Source organism: Euleptes europaea, chromosome 1 (assembly GCF_029931775.1).
Source record: "Euleptes europaea isolate rEulEur1 chromosome 1, rEulEur1.hap1, whole genome shotgun sequence".
In the NCBI taxonomy this organism is placed as follows: domain Eukaryota; kingdom Metazoa; phylum Chordata; class Lepidosauria; order Squamata; family Sphaerodactylidae; genus Euleptes; species Euleptes europaea.
Window position 1 is genome coordinate 56,570,890 of NC_079312.1, and position 19,656 is coordinate 56,590,545.

The window sequence follows — 19,656 nt, forward strand, 5'->3', positions numbered from 1 at the left end:
GCTGTCTGGGTGCACCGATAATTCATTTCGGAATGGCCTTTCTGTAGCTGAATGCATAAAATCAAAATTCAAAAAGTAGCCGTCAGCGTAGCCTGGGAAACAAGGAGATTACAGGTGATGAAGCGGATTGGAGCTCTGAAACACACACACAGCTCTACCTGATACGTAGAAATGGTCCTTGCCATCTTCCTGTGTGGCAGCAACACTTCCTATTTCAGCTGAGACAAAAGCCTTTCAAAGTCACAGTAATACTGGCACCAATAATGTGGCATCCTGGCATGATATATTTGATTTTCATCTTCCTCAGAGTAATGACCCATCCAGACCTACCAGAATCTATTATCATAGCTTTCTCCTTTAATTGTAGTGGTGTAGTGGTTAAGAGCGGTGGTTTGGAGGGGTGGGCTCTGATCTAGAGAACTGGGTTTGATTCCCCACTCCTCCACATGAGCGGCAGACGCTAATCTGGTGAACTGGATTTGTTTCCCCACTCCTACACATGAAGCCAGCTGGGTGACCTTGGGCTAGTCACAGCCCTGTTAGAGCTCTCTCAGCCCCACCTACCTCACAGGGTGTCTGTGTGGGGAGGGGAAGGGGAGGTGATTGTAAGCCAATTCGATTCTTCCTTAAGAGGTAGAGAAAGTCATCATATAAAAAAACAATTCTTCTTCTTAATTGCTTATTCATTTATTGTATTTATTTACCTCATTTATACCTTGCCTTTTCCCCCAACAGGGACCCGAAGTGGCTTACATCATTCTCTTCTCCTTCATTTATCCTCCTAACAACCCTGCTAAGGAGGTTTGGCTGACAGTGTGTGACTAGCCCCAAGGTCTCCCTGCAAGCTCTGGAGAGAAGAAGATTTGAACCTGGGTCTCCCAAATCCCAGGCTGACATTCAACCACTACACTCACTGACTCACACAGGGCTTACTCATATAAGATGCCCACCATGACAGTGCACCATGGCTGATCGTATTTCATGACCTACTGCTGAATGTTCCTGAAGCCCGTGAGATCCTTCAGAGCTTCAATCACAGAAGCAGCAGATTAGAGCAACATAAGCCTCAAGGCATACCCTGAATTGCTTGTGCAGGGCTTACAATTAGTTCTGCAGGTTCTTAATTTAGTTTTAATTATTTAGGGAGGCAGAGAGCAGCACTAGAGCCAAATGTTGGCACCCACTCAAAAGTGGAAGGTCAACAGCACAGGTGTTATCAAACCCACTTAGTAGCTTTAGCACGGCATTGTGGTTTTAGGTTAACAAACTGATCTTTCCCTTCTTCAAAAGAACTCATATTTCAAGTGGCAGAATGTCGGGTTGGTTTGTAGGGGGCCAAGACCTCTCAATCAGATGCCTCTGTAACAGACCACAGTGTGGGAGCCTCCCCTCACCCCCTTGTTAAAAAGGGAAATGCCTTGCCCTACCTCTGAGTGCTCTCGTTGCTTTAGAAATCCAATGCTTCTTAATAAACATAAGATCACCTTGGAAAGAGATCATGTTTCTCATCCACTCCATGCAATTACTGCTCCCCTCCCGTCATCCATCTACTTCCTCTCACACTCAGCAGCAAAGGTCTCTTTTTCAGCATAAAAAGTTACTGTGAGGTGTCGTATCTATTCACTGGCTGCTATACGGACCAAGTGGTGCTCCCGGCTTTCTGAGCCTTTTGCATGCCTGTCTTCCTCTGACACCTCACACACTGAATATTCATTACTTGCTGTCTCAAAAAACGAGTGGCTTCAGCTCCTTGCATTTTAGGGTAGATGGGCGGTCATTACGGAGAAGCTGAGAGCACTAGCATGAGTTAGAGTCACCTCAGCAGTGGCGGGAGTTGCCATGTTTGTTGTTGGTTGGTTTGGGGTTGTTTTTTTTTTTTAATATGCCAACTTTCTCTACCACTTAAGGAAGAATCAAACTGGCTTACAATCACCTTCCCTTCCCCTCCCCACAACAGACACCCTGTGAGGTAGGTGGGGCTGAGAGAGTGCGACTAGCCCAAGGTCACCCAGCTGGCTTCATGCGTAGGAGTGGGGAAACAAATCCAGTTCACCAGATTAGTGTGGAGGAGTGGGGGATCAAACCCGGTTCTCCAGATTAGAGTCCACCGCTCCAAACCACTGCTCTTAACCACTACATGGGGGTGAGGGATGCTGAACCCTCCCCTGCCTTATTTCCTATTGTTTCAGGCACTTTCACCCTAAAGACCAGCTTTGGAAACAAGTCAAACTGGGGGAAAGTACCAGGAAGCAGGGGAGGAAGGAGAGGGCAGGTCAACGTCCCAGTAGCCTCTGGGAGAAACTTTAAATTCCTGCTGGGAGGGAGCAGAGCCTGATGCGTCTACACGTTTTGACCTACCAGTGGCCATGGGGCTAAAAGGAGTGTGAGATCCTTGTGCTCTGCTCCCTCTAGCACAGATGCCAATTGGGAGGGAGGGAAGGTGGGCACAGTGGAGGCATCCTGGGCTCAAGAGACCGCATAAGCTTCCAACTTGCTTGGAAAATAACAGATTTTTTTTAATGCTATAACAAAGAGTTAATTGACAGCACAGTTGATGGCTGGAATATTCTATCCTGTAGTGTAGTTTCTGCATTGTTTAATATGCCATGTTAATACATATACTTTGTTTCAGCTTTGTTCATGATTTTTTACTTGGTTTTCATTTAATCCTGTTAACATTGCTTATTGGATGTCCCAACCTATTGACTGCATTGACTCACTCTGTGTCATCCACCTTAAGTCTCTGTGAGAACAGTGGACTATAAATAACATTAAAAAAAATAAAAACAACAAATAGGGTCAATCTACATGAGAAGCAGATTTAGGCTGGATAACAGGAACATCTCTTGTAACTAAAAGAACAGTACAGACAATGGAGTAAGTGGCCCAAAGGGCCTGTGGTACTTCGGTCCCTGAAGGATTTTTAGTGGAACATGGAACAGTCTCTTTCTGGCATACTTTAGGCCTAAGGAAAGTCTACAATAGCAGGACGCTATAATAGAGGAACTTCACTGTCCTTTCCAACTCTGAGCTACTCTTATCCTAAATAGGGGGTATGCCCATTTCATTGAGAGCTAGTGTGGTGTAAGAGACTGTGTGGTGTAAGAGACTGAGCTATGAATCAAGAAGGTCATAATTTATGTTGCATTTTAGCCTTAAATTCCTCAGGCAGCCTTATTGTTTCAGCAGCAGACCGCCCCCCCCCTCGCCTTAATCTGTAAAATGGGGACAATAAAACTATGCCAAAGATGACTGAAGCATACCAAATGGTTTAAAGTTGTTGAGAGCCGAATAAACGCTAAATATTCTTATTATATCTGCAACACAGACACCGTGATTTTGGCTGTTAAGTGTTTCTGTAATCTTTTCAGTGATCCTGACCATTATACTTTTCCTGTCATCTCTCCATTTCATAGCCATTATTTCTTTCTTTTTTTAAAAGAAGCTCTAATTTGCCAAACCAGGCACTCGCACGTCAGAATGAATGGCGGGCAAGGGCCTTCAGTGGAGTTAACCTACTCTGCAAGGTGAGTACAGGGCCCCACAATGCCAATAAGCAATAAGAAGCGAGTGGCTTTGGGGACCATGAGAGGCACTCCTCTAATTTCCAGCCTTCATCAGATAAGACACTGAAACCCAAATAGATTAGATACTGTGCTAAGACTTGGGTAATTAACACCACCAAGGCCTGCCTGGCCAGCAATCCGTGGGTAAATAGAACATATCAAATAGAATTACCCGCCAATCCCTCTTAATGCACTTGGAGCCTGGCCCAGCAGACATGTTAACATTAATATACGCAGTCTTATTAAATGAAGGTCATAAAAGCTGTCAGTGAAGAGAGATGACAAACTACCAGCCCTCAGGAAGTAAAAGGAAGGGTGGCCGAGGATGGAAAAAAGATAGACTGCCATTCCATAATTTACTGATCAGGAATTGTGAGAAATCCTGACAGCTTCCACTGAAGGCACTGGATTTAGGTTCAAGATTTAATCCTGAGCACACGATAAAGAAGATAGCACTGCGACCTAGCCATATGTAACCTACCACCTTGCTTTGCTGTGGTAACTTTCATCGCCTGATCCTGAATTAAAGATATATGTATTCATTCTCAACGTGCGGGAAACGATTTTGATACATAGTCTGCGCGCTGAAAATTAATACCTTGAAAATGCAGGAAATGTCTGTAGAAGCCACCCGCATCACACTTTAGAATGAGTCTGCCTTTATTCTTAAGAGGGGCCCACCAGCACTGACTACTGAAATCCCACAAGTCACCAATACACTAATTGACAGACGGCTGACAAGAATGAGCCAAAGTTCCCTGGCTCATGTGTATATTCCTCTTGCACGTGTTGCCAAAATTACAAAATAAGAAGCCTTCAACAAACCACTATTGGTTGTGACACCTGAATTCAATTTAATTTTGGTTTAGAACCATAGTCTGGAGGCAAGAAACAACATACCCAATTCAGATGTCACAACAAACTGCTGTTTACAGAAGACTCCCTTGATTGCAATTGTGACAGCACAGAAAGGAAAGGGGAAGCCCACGCACCCAAGCACTCTGGCTCATGTTCACCACACAAATCTGGGGGTTTGTTGTGATGGCTGAATGTAGCCATGATCTATTCTATTCTATCTACTCTATTCTATAAACAGATAGAAAAGTCACAAGGAGAAGGTAGGGAAATATTATAGAGTTAGGAATAAAGCACTAAGTACATTCTCCCTATTTCTCCATTGCATACCTCTCTGGAACATCCCACAGGTCTAGAGTTATCCAGGGGTAACTTCCTTATATTTATGGTCACTCACAAACCACTGGGAAAAGGGGAGACTTTCAACACATTTTCTGCATCTGAATAAAAGAACTCCAGAAAGTGAAACAGGCTGAAAGAGATATTGAAATAGCTCTATGGTGGGAGACATTCTTGAACTTTCAGCACCAGCACATGCCACTTCTGGGCTAAGTCAGCCTTCCCAATCACCCTTTCAACACTCCAGAACTCGGAAACTCCAGCTGGTGCAGAATGCCGCAGCTCAGCTATTGTCAGGAGCTAGATGGAGCACATATATTGCTCCCATCCTACAGGCACTTCACTGGCTGCCCATCAGTTACCGAGCTCAATTTAAGGTATTAGCTATCCCTTCATGGCCATGGACCCTCATATCTGCGAGACTGCCTCTCCCCCTATGCTCCGCCACATTCTTTGGAGCAGGATCTTCTGCAAGTGCCAACCTGCAAGTGGGCAAAATCAACAACTGCCCGTCCACAATCCCTTCTCCATTGTGGCCCCCACTTTGTGGAACGACCTGCCTGAGGAGGTCAGGAAGGCGCCCACTCTCATGGCTTTCTGCAAACTATGCAAAACTGAATTATTCAAGGGGGCTTTTCTACACAGGGGATAAAGTTGCACTGCATCAAAAGATTCACGAAGTTATCTAGAAAAATTATCAGGGTCTGTGGTCTATACTACTGTGCACAGCTTGCTGAAACTAGGCTCCTGCTAAGGAATTTTTGCATCTTTTAATGTGTCATTTTAATACTTATGCTTAGCTTCAGTTCTGTTTTTAGACTACTGGTTGGTTCTACAACCCTAATCCTATTGCATTGTTCACTGAATGTCCCATCTGTCGATTGTATTGACTCATTCTGTGTAATCCGCCTTGAGGAGGAGGAGGAGGAGGAGAGTTTGTTTTTATATGATGACTTTCTCTACCACTTAACGAAGAATCAAACCGGCTTATAATCATCTTCCCTTCACCTCTCCACAACAGACACCCTGTGAGGTAGGTGGGACTGAGAGAGCTCTAAGAGAACTGTGACTAGCCCAAGGTCACCCAGCTGGCTTCATGAGTAGGAGTGGGGAAACCATCGTGGCTCACCAGATTAGCGTCTGCCACTCATGGGGAGGAGTGGGGAATCAAACCCGGTTCTCCAAACCACCCCTCTTAACCACCACACCACGCTGGCTGTGCAAGTGAGAAAGGCGGACTATAAATAACATTTACAAATAAATTAAAATAAATAACATTTCCAACTGAGCAGTGAGAAAAAACATTTCTCTGTGCAACCAGCACAAGCCTACCTTGATTATTTTGGGGTCTGCACAGCGGCTGTTGCCATTGCTAGCATGCATCCAGCTGCTCTCATAGGCAGAGCAATGTTGGCGCAGGGAACATCGCTTTTCCGAAACACACCAGCCGCACTCAAATCGCGGATCTGCCTTGAGGCACAGCCCACAGCTTTCGCGCAGAGCTGAGCATTTGTATAGATGAGCTGCAAAAGAAAAACAGAAACCCTTGCTTACAGAGGGAAGCTGTTCTGAGCAGAACTGCTGAATAGGTTCCCCTTGGACTGGTCATTACCGATAATGGGACTCAGGGCAAACTTTCCCCATTCACTTATCTGATCAGCCCAGGAACCTCAGTATCCCCCCCACACACACACACACACAAAATTATCAGCCTCACAACTAAATGTCGCCATCGTGCAGTTTACAACGCAGATTCCTAACAACTAGTTCTCAGGTGAGTGTCAGAATTCAAGACATATTAAGATTAGAAATTTCAACTGATTTGAACACTGGTATAATTGTCATGGTTTCACTATGCAGAGTATTCTTCGTTAGAAAACCATACTCTGTTGAAGAACTAACAGCTCATCTGATCATGGAGAGAACAGGTATGCCTCATGACTAGTATCCAATTTGACTAGCAGCCATGGGTAGCCCTGTTTTCCATGAACATATCCACTCTCAAGTTGGCAGCCATCACCACATCCTGGGGCAGGGAGTCCCACAATTTAACTATCCACTGTGTGAAGAAATACTTCCTTTAGACCCCCATTCTGGGTTGAGACCCTTCTGAAGCAGGCAACCATTCAGATTGCACAATTAACACACACACACACACAATCAGATAAAAGAGAGACAGAAATACCAAGGAAGCACCCCCTACTTACTTAATATTTTTGAGTAATAACACATCATTTGTGGGGGGAAAACAATATAGCTTGGTGGGCAGAGGAAAAACTGAGTGGTAAGGATATGAAACCAATTCTTCCTAGACTCTCACCCCTCAGCTTGCCCCACATCACAAAAATCACAAAATCACACCAGGTTGGAAGAGACCACAAGGGCCATCCAGTCCAACCTCCTGCCATTCAGGATCCCACAATCAAAGCGCTCCCGACATCAATAAGACTATTTATAGGCTATCCACCTTTATAGGTTTCTTGGTTCCCTTCCTGCTACCAGCTGCCACCAGTTTCTCTGTGGAGAACTCTTGATATATCTGAGGGTGTGCTGCCTGTCCCCCCCCAATAACCATCCATCCCCCCATAACCATCACTTACCCTGAATGTTCTGCGGGTTATCAATGATGAAGTTCCCATTCCACACCACAGAAAGGTTCACCGGGAGGTCACTGATGTCGTTCCCTTCATAGAAATACTGCCAGAGGAGACATAGAGCGAAGAGTTCATTAGTCACCCTCAGACACAAGAGAACAGAAAAGGAACGATAATCAAACCAGAGGGGAGCTTTACACTGTTCTGCCCGTTTCCCAAGGCACGGATCAGAATCTGCTGCTGCATGCGACCACATGCCAAAAGCAAGACAGATAGGTCAGATTCAAAACCTTCAAAATTCTCTTCCTCTGACAGCGGTACAGTTTTCCTTGCCTTCACAGTTTCATGCTGCGCCCCATAATTCTGCCAGTCAAAAGACATTTTTTTAAAAAAAGGACTATGGACTTAGCTCCAATAACTCCCAGAAGGCCTCAAGAATTCCTAGAGAGTTTAGTGGGGGGGGGGGGTGCATCACTAGCACCAGAGGCAATGACCCCAGACTCACCTTAGGGCAGCATTTGCGACCAGGGCTGGGCGCACTGAGGGGAGTAGGCTGGTCCCACAGGCTCAGCACGGGCGGCGGGCAGCCTGTAGGGGCAGAGGCCCCTCAGCCCTGCTGGCAGCAGGTGGCCTGGAAGGGGTGTGGAAGTCCAGGCCAGCCCACACAAGCTCCTCTTATGCAGGCCACCCCGCCCCTCTCTTACTTAGCTGGGCCCTTCCCCTTGGCTCTGAGCAAATATCACCAAATTCACATCATGTGCATACTCTGTATGGTCAGTTTCTGTTTTATCTGGCATACTAGCTGCAAATAAAATTTATTTATTTATTTATTCGCCTCATGTGCATAATTCTACTCAGATTACAGACCTCATATTTTCATGTCATCGATTATCTTGATGTAGAATTTGGATTTTTAAAGCACACCCAGAATTTACACAACCCATAACGAAGTTAATTTCAGAGTCTCCAATGTTAACATGTGCAATGTTGTCCGCATGCACATATAATAACAAGAACGAATATTAACTATTTGAGTCTAACGAGCATTCAGCCTACAGTGATGTTCACAGATTTGCTCCTCAGATGAGAGAAGCAGGAGAATTTTGCGACAAATGGTGTAAAATGAACAACAGTGACACCAAAAACTAAACAACAGTTGGAGCCATTGCTTTTTGCTCTCCAGAGCTGGCAATATTGGATTCTGCCTCCAGAGGAGTACAGGAAATAAAGCTCCTATATAGGAAATGAAAATGTAATAGACCTAAGGCGGGCCAGGTCTCTAGGAGGGCTGGATGTCGAGAGACACAAATTTGGAATTATATCTCCATCCGACAGCCCAGTGCCCCTGCCCTTCCTCCCGAGTATTGAAAGATACACCCAATCTCTAGCCCAAGCCAAACTTCTGGCAGCCCCATCAATATTCCCTCCACAGTGCCTGCACGCAATGTGGAGGCTTAATCGATAGGAAGACAGGAAGGCAGTCGGAACCTTCCCTGACAGCTAATGACCTCCTTCAGCGAGAGATTCTCCGCTTCTCTCTGGAGAAAATGACAGGCGTGTCAGGAGAGATTAAATGAAAGATTCATGGCTTGCTGGAGTTTGTTAGGGAGCCCTGGATGCTACTGAATCAGCTCTCTGCGGTTTGGAAACCTCCCCCCTCCCTCCTGGAGCCCCTGGCTGTGAATTGTCTTGTGACACGCGCATGATACATGATACAGCGGCATGCGTCCGTCCCCCCTCTACTTCTCCCTATGACAAACTCAAGCCCCTGCTCCCCAACTAAACTCCCAGTTTCTGTTCTTTGGCTTTTTGTCAAAGGCTTTTCTGTGTTTAAGGTAAAGGTAAAGGTCCCCTGTGCAAGCACCGGGTCATTCCTGACCCATGGGGTGACGTCACATCCTGACGTTTCCAAGGAAGACTTTGTTTGCAGGGTGGTTTGCCAGTGCCTTCCCCAGTCATCTTCCCTTTACCCCCAGCAAGCTGGGTACTCATTTCACCGACCTCGGAAGGATGGAAGGCTGAGTCAACCTTGAGCCGGCTACCTGAACCGACTTCTGTCAAGATCGAACTCAGGTCGTGAGCAGAGCTTTTGACTGCAATACTGAAGCTTAACACTCTGCGCCACGGGGCTCTTTTTCTGTGTTTAGCTCAGTGATATCTATAAAGCATTCATACTAAAACACAAAACCTATACTTAATACACACTGAAAAGTAAACACCCCCAAATACTGAGCAGCTCCTGAGAAGCGATGAGGACGTTTCAGAGAGTATTACAAACACTCCATGGTTTTAAAATCCCATGGTCTTTAAAGTCTAGTTATTGCAAAATAACACCTTTACAAACCATAAGCCATATTTTTAAAATAATGTAAATATCATATGTTTAAGACTGAATGTTGGTTCTAAACAGGGAAATGCAGGGATGACTGACCCAAATCTCTCTCTCTCTCTCTCTCTCTCTCTCTTTCTCTCTCCAGTATTCTTCCAAGAGTAAAATGTAGTCACCTGAGGTTATCAAAGATGGCATTCAGTGGTGCCCGGTTATTTTGAAAGAAGGAACAAGAAGGACAAATGCAGTCAAAATTTCCTTTTTGATACCAATGACTACATACAAGTGAGCATGACATCAGCTTTCAGAACTCTGTTGGATTTGATCAAAATGATAATCACCATAGTTACTCCTAGGCCTCCACTAAGCCTAGGTCAGTGTCCCACCAGGCCTTTATAGCTACTGGGTCTCTCCTGAGCAAGCTAATTTATGCTGCCCAAATCATTTTCATTCCTGGAGGGAAGTCTTTATGATTGGTAGTGATGCCATAGACACCAGCCACTGAAGCCACCAGTAGCTGAAAAATGTTTGTATGTGTGTGTATGCGGGGGGGGGGGGGGGGGAGAGTGGAGGGCTAATATCTGGGACAGACACCTCCCATCATCATTCAAACAGATGTCACAGCATTTTGTGAGACTTCTTCTACTGCATAAATCAGCAACAAAAAATGTAACTGTGCATCTCAGCAGCCGTTTTTGAACTGTAAGCTGCTTTGGGAGTCAATCTAACTGAAAATCAGGATATGAATACACACACACATAGCCACACAAACAAACTTTGCTGTCCTCTCAGTATCCCAAACAGAATTAACGAGACAAAATTAACATGACAGGTCAGCCCCAGCTCTGTCTGAACTCCTTCTCGGAGGGGTCACTTGCCAACTCTGACCTCCTTGAATTGTTATACATGTTATATGTTACACATGTTATATGTCCTTGGCTCCATAAATTCTCAGCAATTTCACACATGCTACAGAATGGAAGGGCCAGGAAAGTCCAACTGTGTATGGTATAACTTCCATTACCCAAATAGCCTGGGGAAAACTAAAATATTAATCAATAGTTCTAAAAAATGCATTGATAAGGTCTGCATGCACAAGGTGAGTATGATCACAAGAATTTGCAGATAACTGATGTTTGTATGATGGAGAGGAGGGGGGTTTCTGCATATATTTTCATCCCTTTCCTTTGTAGTTTTGTCCCACTAATTAGAGATAAGAAACCCCCCACAAGAATAACCCAGGAAGCTTAGCTAGGTAGATTTACATTAAGGAGAAGCGACCATCATTCGGTAAGTGGGAAGTATGGGGGGCGGGGTGGGGGCAGCAGAGAAGGATTTAGCTGTGACGAGCAGCGTGGCAGCATAAGTGAAATTGGCATTTTCAATTTGTACTCTGACATGTCTCATTTGGGGCCCTGGCATCTCAGGAAGGCATACAGCCTGCAGCTGTCCGAAACACTTATTTGCATTTCTCTGCCCTGGCTCCTTTTGGAAATGAGTTCCCTTCTGATTCGGGTGGGGGGCTTGGTAGATTACTTAACTCTTCAGTTACTTGCCCTGAAGCAAATAACTCACACAAAAGGAAGGGAGGGATGAAATTCACAGTGCTGCCTCAGATAACACACGCTCTCCATCCTTAGAAGATCCTTCCCAGTGGTAATGAAGACGTATGGAGATTTGCAGCACCATATGGTACAGGGGAACGATAGAAACAAAATGAGGGTTCACAACCCAAGCAATAAATATTTAAGACACAAGCGTCTTGCCCTCACTGGGCACACTGTTAATACACAGAGAAAGTACCAAGGATAATTAAGAGCTATCGCCATCCAGACTGTTTATAAAATTCATTTGTTTCACCGTCAACAATATTGGGATGTTATTCCTGAAATAAGCTTGTACTAAACTCACAATGCCTTGACCTGTATGGCCCAGGATATCTTGATCTCAGAAGCTAGGCAGGGTTGGTCCTGGCTAGTATTTGGATGGGCAACCTCCAAGGAATACCAGGGTTGTGATGCGGAGGCAGGCAATGGCAAACACCCTCTAAAAGCCTCTTGCCTTGAAAACCCTATGGAGTCTCCATAAGTCAGCTGTGACAAAAAAAATCTCCCAGTAGGGATGGTGAGGGGTGGTCACCTGCATTCTTCTCTCCTTCATACCTTGCCTATAAGCAAGGGTAGCTGGTTCTCCAGCTGGAAATTCAATGGATTACTGTAGCTTCAGTCAGTCTTAGAACTCTTCATTCCCCCTCTATTTCTTCCTGGTGCGCAAGAGAGAGGTACTGACACACAATGGCAGTGATTAGGCCATGCATAGGGGCTTGCAGGAAACTGTTATGGACTGCAAGCAACATGGCAAGCACCTCATTAAGAGGCTGAGTTGAGTCCACAAGAATGTTCAAATGGTGATCTTCATTCTCGCTGTACCTCTGCAATGGTCAGAACCCAGACTGTCATTCAAGACTCATTACAATGACTCAGTTGGCTCAAGAATCACATTCAAATATTGCATAGAACCCTCAGGGTTGTTTACAGCATGCTTGTACAGTTTTTAAAAAATCTTTTGAACTCCAAGTGTTTTGCCAAACTGCACCACTAAACAAAGCTATTGCAGCATGGGGGTCCGGAAGTCTAGTGCAACTTGTGAAATGTGCAGGTCAAGAAAGCCTAGAGATGCAATCCCCCTACCATCTTGAAAATGTATATGTCCACAGTATACGCTTTTTCCCTCTAATGCTCCTCCAAAATTCTGTTTTTCACTGGGAAAATTGGAAAAGTCCTCAGGCATTTTCACGATGAAATGAAATGCAAATGAGTTGTTCCTCAAAAATAGAAAATATTTACTAGAATACTTCAGTGCTCCCTCAAATTTCTCAATTTTTCCATTGGAAAAAAAAATGAAAAAGTCATTAGATTCCCCCCCCCCAAAAAAAACTATACATTTTGAGCATGAAAAACCATGCCTTAAGAAGGGTTTTACTCATTCTAAAAGATAAAATATTTAATCAAAGTTAATCTTTTCAGTGGGCCCCAAATTTCTCAATTTCTTTCATCAGAAAAACTGAAAAAGGTTCCTGAGGGAAAAAATAGAAAAAATAGTCCCCCTCTAATCTGTTTTTCCCCCAGGCCTACACATCTCTAAGAAGACCAAACGATCTTAAAAGACAGGCTAAAGTAGGTAGTAAAGGTCCATATTTAAAGATAATCCATTGAGGCTGCACTCTTGAGAGCAAGTTCCATTGGATTCTGAGGGATATATTCCACGTATATATGCATGGAACTAGGTTTTAACTGTGTTGCTATCAGTCACAGGATCAAAATCAGTACCAAGAGCTAATTATGATTTTAAAAAATAAATACAAGTCAAAATTAGTATAGACCCAACTTTAACAGGGCTCCGGGGCTCCCAATGGTTCCAAGGAATAAATAATGAAACTCAGTAAGTCCCGTATCAGCCTGCCTGCCAGAGAAGATCAACATCAGAGGCCCTTCTCTGCATGCCCTCACCTTCTGATAGAACCAGAAACAACCAGGAATAAGGCCTATTCTGTGGTTCTGCAATTCTGGAGTGCACTCTCTGCAACAGCGCTGTCTGGTACCCGAGTTGTTAACCTTTAGGCGTCAAATGAACTGTGTTTGTTTTCGGCTTTTATTCACTGTTTATACTATTTCCATCTGCCACCCTAGGTTGCTCTACCTGCTGCTTATTTGTGGATTCTTTAGATTTGCTAACAAGATTTGGATTTTGATGTTTTATACAGATATATGTTGTATGATGCCTTGAGCATTTCTATGTGGAGTGCGGCTTACAGCTTGAATAAATACATAAAATGCCACCTCCTGTGGTACAGATAATGATCTTTGAGACTCAGAATATTCTTCCAACAAATGGTCCTACAATGCGTTGCCCTTTCTCGCATTAGAATATAAAAATGTGTCTCTACAGCCTTGCATACAACCCAGCCTCAGGATCATGCCAGCAAATTAATGAGAGGACAGCCTATGTGATATTTCACATATCAAAGATACCTGAACACCTAAAAAGAGCTATGGTTTAATATTCCAGTGCAAAGCGGGATCCTTTTTTTTCTGGGGCTGTTTCCCATTAGCACCAAGAAGAGAGCATCCAGTGAAGTGTATTCAGAGATATATCCTTATTTAGAGGCAGCAAACCTCTGAATACCAGTGCTAGGAGGCAGCATCAAGGAAAGGCCTTGGACTCTATGCCCTGTTTGTTAACCCTCCACAGTAACTGGTTGGCTCCACTGTGAAACAAGTTGCCTGGATTAGACAGAACCCTGGTCTGATCCAGTAGGTCTCTTCTTATGTTTCTGAGTCCAACAGTATCCTCTCCCAGTCCTGTATAAAACTCTCTAAATCATGGGTGGTTAACTCAAGACACAGAAGTAATAAGTGACAAAGGCCTGGGGAGTTTGTAGCAAACTAGTGGTGCAGCAAAAGAGCTGTGGCCATAGGCTGCAATCAGAGATCATGCTAAATCATGGTTAATAAAACCAATGTTTGGCCAAATCCCAGTTAGTTGCAATCTCTAACTGCAAACAGTCCAACAAAGTGCAGTTTGTTGGACAGCACCAAGCTGGAACTTAAAATTAGGGCTTGCAACTGGTTTGTATGAATTGTGATGTATACTTGCACAATCCACAGATTTTGAGTAGTGCTGTCCTTTGCAGCTGACCATCCATAGAGATGGCAGAGATAACATAAAATGGAGTTTATATACAAACCAGCATGTCCGGTAGACTAACCAGAGTTTGTGGTTCAAAGCCACAGTTCAAACAAACCACAATTTATCCTCATGTCTGAAGGCAGATGTGGAGTCAAACCTACAAAGCTGCTCGCATCTTGGTCCAGTAAACTAGAGGCAAGTCAACACCAACCCACAGGAGTCTGCATATATGTGTAGACTGGCACTGTCTCACACTTTGGAATTGACTCATGGCGCACTTGCCAAAAAGTTTGGCCACCATTCTGTCTCTGCAACAGAAATGCTTGTCTGCTTCCCAAGAATTCCAGCATTCTTCAAAAAACCTGAAGGCAAACACTCAGTAGGCCAAAATTCACAAGCTAATCAAATACAGCCAGCAAATAATCCCAGAACACCCCTTCCTGGTTCCTCCTGACATCCCACTGACTGTATTATGTCTGGCCTTCCTCAGGCAAGGTGGTTTTGGCAGAATGCAACATACAGCATGGACAAAAAAGGACCTGCTTTCAGCAGAGTCTTGTTTGTTTGGCTAAAGGCTGGGCAAAAACTTCTCATTTCAGTGGTTCCAAAGGATTAGTTGTCACAAAAAGTAGGCAGTGAAACCTGTGTCTTGACTCTGTCACTTCATATTGGAAGTGTGAACTTGCATGATGAAATGCCGTCGACCCCTCATGAAAAGGGTTCCTACAGAAAGAAAACTAGTGTGTCAGGGAGAAGACTAAGCTGTAAGACTTCTCCCCGTCACCTGCCTTTATTCATTGCATTTTCACTTTTCAGCAAAACAAAGCAAAAAGACTCCAAAGCAGCTCACAGTAATTTAAAATCAGTACAGATAATTAAAATGTACTCTCTTTTTTTAAGGCTGCTCAGAGAGAAGACTGTGAATGAGGCTTGGACCCAGGCAGGATGGAAGTGAGACCAGCAGCTGCCTCTTCTCCCTCTGGTCTCGGGGATGGCAGCTGGGAGCTTTCCACGTCCCAGGAATTGTTTTGTGTTGAGCAGCCATCAATCATGTGAGTCACAAACTGCAATCTAAAATGGTACAGTCCAGATGCAGAGTTTGCCACCTCATCTGCTGCCTGTGAGACGGAGACCTTTAACACATGAGCACATGAAACGGCCTTATGCCGAGACAGATAGTTGGTCCATCAAGGTCAGTATTGGCTATTCCATCTTTCACATCACCCACTGATTCTTTTTAACTGGAGATCTGGGGACTGAACCTGGGACCTTATACTCTTACCACTGAGCCACAGCCCCTTTGCAAACACTTTCACTGCAGAGAAGGGGAAAGACTACCAAGGGTGGATTAAAACATGTCCAACATTTTTGGACACATTGAACATTGTATTGAGCACGTTTCGCTTGTCTCTTTCAGTTTCTCCAAAGGACAGAAAGACAGGCACATCTGGGAAAACAAGAAATAAGAATTTGGCTGCCTCCACGTTTGCCAGCCTCTCCATGACTCAACCGGAGGAAGAAGCAGCCAGATTTTTGGAATTGCCAACAACAACAGCCTGAACTGTACATGGATTTCCTAAAGCTGCACATAGGAAGGGAGCCCGACATGCTTCCCAAGAGCAAGAGGAAAAGCCAGAGAAGGTGGGTGTGCTGGAGAAGACAGGGAGGAAAGCAGCCAACAAGCTTGAGATCTGGCCAGGAGTCTGACACCACATGCTCATGTTACGCTGTCAAAGCCAAACACTCGCTAATGCCTCTACTTTGTTTTCTTTTTTACACCATTCAGTATTTTTAACCCTCTCGGGGTACGTATCTTTCTCCCATCCCAGTCTTCAGTGCTCGTAACAATTAACGCAGTGAAGAATCCTCTTCCTGTATTAAAATGTGATGTGACCAAAGGGAGGGGCAACTCCACACTTAACCCACTCTGATGGCAAGTACTCTGATTTAACACAGCAATCTAAGCGTTATTTTAAAGGTTTTTTAAAAATAATATTAATAAAGAAACGGGCTTATTTCCAAATACATATGTTGAACATCATGGTGTAAAATTATCTTCAAAAAAAATCTTGTTTGTCTATTTGTTGCATCAGTAGTGGCATAATGCCAATGTGGAAAATCCCTCTCAAACAGAATATTTACAGTTATATGTTTTTGCAGATGTAATTGGCTGGACTGACTGCTGTAACACACTGCAGTCCCAGATTATTGCTCTGCTACAGAAACAGACTACATGACAAACCCCCCTACACCCCAACATTTCTGGCAATGAGAGGACACTCCATGAAATAGATTTCTTGGCATGTGGGGGCAGACATATCAACGCAACTCATGACTCCCTGGCCAAATCCTTACATTATAATGGGGGAAATTACTGTTAATAATTTCATTATAATTGTTTAGGAGAGACGATAGTTTTGATATTTTTCATCATCCAAGTGAAACATAGAGCTGCTGATGTTTCTGAAGAAATACTATTAGTTATTTCAGAACAAGTGCTATAGACGTATATGTGCTCTATGCAGTGTAAGTGAAAGGATTTTACATACGTTTTCACTAAGTTTCCACTCAGTGGTCCATATCACATGGGAGTCATCCGTCTAATCATAATATTGCTGATGTTATATGTGAGCAAACTCAGGCTGAATTCAGACATCATAATAAACCATGATTTAAAAATGTGGTTTGATCAAACCCTAGTTAGCCGTGATATCTGACTGCAGGCTGCTTGTGATGGACAGCTACATTCTAAAGAGTTGTCCCAGTCATATAACCCCTGTGACTGACAGGGAGTTCGACAGAATTCTGAGAGTGGCGGTTAGAAAACTGACAGTTGAGGACTGACAGTTGACTGAGAGAGAGGTTTACAGACAGAGCTTGAAAACAGCTGTGTAAGCTGTAAACTGCCTGGTAGAGGATTCTCCTCAGGTGTGAGAAGGATAAATCCGTCTCAGTAGAAAATAAAGGGTTAAACACTTGTACATGAACCACCTTGAGAAATCTGGAAGTACAATACATCACTGGAACTTAACCATCTCAAACTTCTTAATTCTATTATTCTGTTACAATCTACATTCCTGTTATGAAAAATTGCTAACCTCACTTTTAAATCTCACAAAAAGAGACAAAACTATTTTAAAGCTTATTTCAAAAAGCTTCTCAAGTATCAAATATTTCTGTACATTTTGTTATTCAAAATGAGTTCCTCCATCATATTGCTCAACAAACTAGGGTGGGCAGCTGGTTTGTTAACCACAGTTTGTATTAACTGTGATTGACTGCAATGTCTGAATTCACAAATATCAGTTTGTTGAGTAACACCATCCCCTGTGTGATTTCTAGACCACAGAGACAATAGAAAGGGATGTGGGAAAGAGGCAAGAAGTGGAGAAACTGGAGTTCATAGAAAAACCAGGATTTCATTCTTGTTACTGACAGATTAACCAGTTTGTTTTACAAACCACAGCTGAAACGAGCCACAGTTTATTGTGATGTCTGTATGCACCTTGAGTCTAAAAAGAGATTCAATCAAAAGGTGCAGATAATGTTATAGCAAAAACAAGAAATAATCCAATGACATAACTCACACCTGGTGTGAAATACCTTAAAAGGAAGAATTAAGAAGATGCCATACTCCTTAAAAAGTGTAAAAACGTGTAAAGAATAGCATTTAACCATCACAGTGTGAATTCCCTCTTTGCTGTGGTTTCCAGCATAAGTTGTCAGCATTAATAATATGTACACGCATGGCAAGGAAGCCTGAACTCTCCGTGCCGATTTGCCACTAGTGATTGCTGCATATTCCTGACCTCAAGTCTTGGCAGTCAAACGCAGGAATGGCTTCGTTCCAATTATTTTCTTTTAAGCTGTATTTATTTGTTGTTGACAGTTTCACAGATGGATCCTGTGCATGCTCTGAAATCTCTAACATGATTAGTATTTTCTTTTTCTTTAAAAAAAATGATTTAGATTACAACTGCACTTTGCTATTACTACACCACAGAAGTTGACATAGTAACTAATCAACACTCCCACATGTCCCATCCCACCTTTCGCTGCAGCCTGGGAGAAACAAATGTACCGTATTTTTCGCTCCATAAGACGCACCTGACCATAAGACGCACCTAGTTTTTAGAGTAGGAAAACAAGAAAAAATATTCTGCCGAATAAAGACACCCGTCCGGTTTCCAGGGAGTCCCTAGAAGCCGGGCGGGGGTCTTTAAACTGCTCTGCGCTGCCTGCCTAGGCAGCGCAGAACAGTTTTACCTCCCCCCCCTTCCCGGTCCGAGGCTCAGCTGTTGGGCAGGGACCCGCCCAGCTTCTAGGGACTCCCTGGAAGCCGGGCGGCGGGGGGGGGGGGTCTTGAAAGGCCCCAGGTTCAATCTCCGGCATCTCCAGTTAAAGAGCCCGGGCAGGTAGGTGATGTGAAAGAGCCCCTGCCTGAGACCCTGGAGAGCTGCTGCTAGTCTGAGTAGACAATACTGAATTGGGGGGGGGGTCTGATTCATTAGAAAGCAGTTTCATGTGTTCATGTGTATTTTGGAGGGGGCTGTGAGCTTAGTGGCGGAGCCTCTGCTCAGCATGCAGTAGGTCCCAAGTTCAATCCCCAGCGGCATCTCCAGTTAAAGGGACCGGGCAGGTAGGTGATGGGAAAGACCCTTTCTGCCTGAGACCCTGGAGAGCCATGGGGAGGGGGCTGTGAGCTCAGCAGCAGAGCCTCTGCTTGACATGCAGGAGGTCCCAGGTTCAACCCCCAGCGGCATGTCCAGTTAAAGGGACTGGGCAAGTAGGTGAAGGGAAAGACCCCTGCCTTAGACCCTGGAGAGCCATGGGGAGGGGGCTGTGAGCTCAGTGGTGGAGCCTCTGCTGGGCATGGAGGAGGTCCCAGGTTCAATCCCCAGCGGCATCTCCAGTTAAAGGGAACAGGCAAGTAGGTGATGGGAAAGACCCTGCCTGAGACCCTGGAGAGCCATGGGGAGGGGGCTGTGAGCTCAGAGGTGGAGCCTCTGCTGGGCATGCAGGAGGTCCCAGGTTCAATCCCCAGCGGCATCTCCAGTTAAAGGGACTGGGCAAGTAGGTGATGGGAAAGACCCCTGCCTGAGACCCTGGAGAGCCATGGGGAGGGGGCTGTGAGCTCAGAGGTGGAGCCTCTGCTGGGCATGGAGGAGGTCCCAGGTTCAATCCCCAGCGGCATCTCCAGTTAAAGGGACTGGGCAAGTAGGTGATGGGAAAGACCCTGCCTGAGACCCTGGAGAGCCATGGGGAGGGGGCTGTGAGCTCAGAG

The 19,656-nt window shown here is 44.6% G+C and overlaps 1 protein-coding gene across 4 annotated transcripts in view; it reads right to left on the reverse strand.

The window, feature by feature from the left end:
• Positions 1–19,656, reverse strand: part of PLXNA1 (plexin A1) — a 366,161-nt gene that overhangs the window by 82,284 nt on the left and 264,221 nt on the right. For all 4 annotated transcript variants that reach the window (XM_056853406.1, XM_056853393.1, XM_056853399.1 and 1 more), the window contains exons 11-12: positions 7,361–7,457; positions 6,093–6,283 (exon numbers count right to left, since the gene is read on the reverse strand). In XM_056853406.1, the coding sequence (XP_056709384.1) occupies positions 6,093–6,283; positions 7,361–7,457 (288 nt within the window). The remainder of the gene's footprint in view (positions 1–6,092; positions 6,284–7,360; positions 7,458–19,656) is intronic.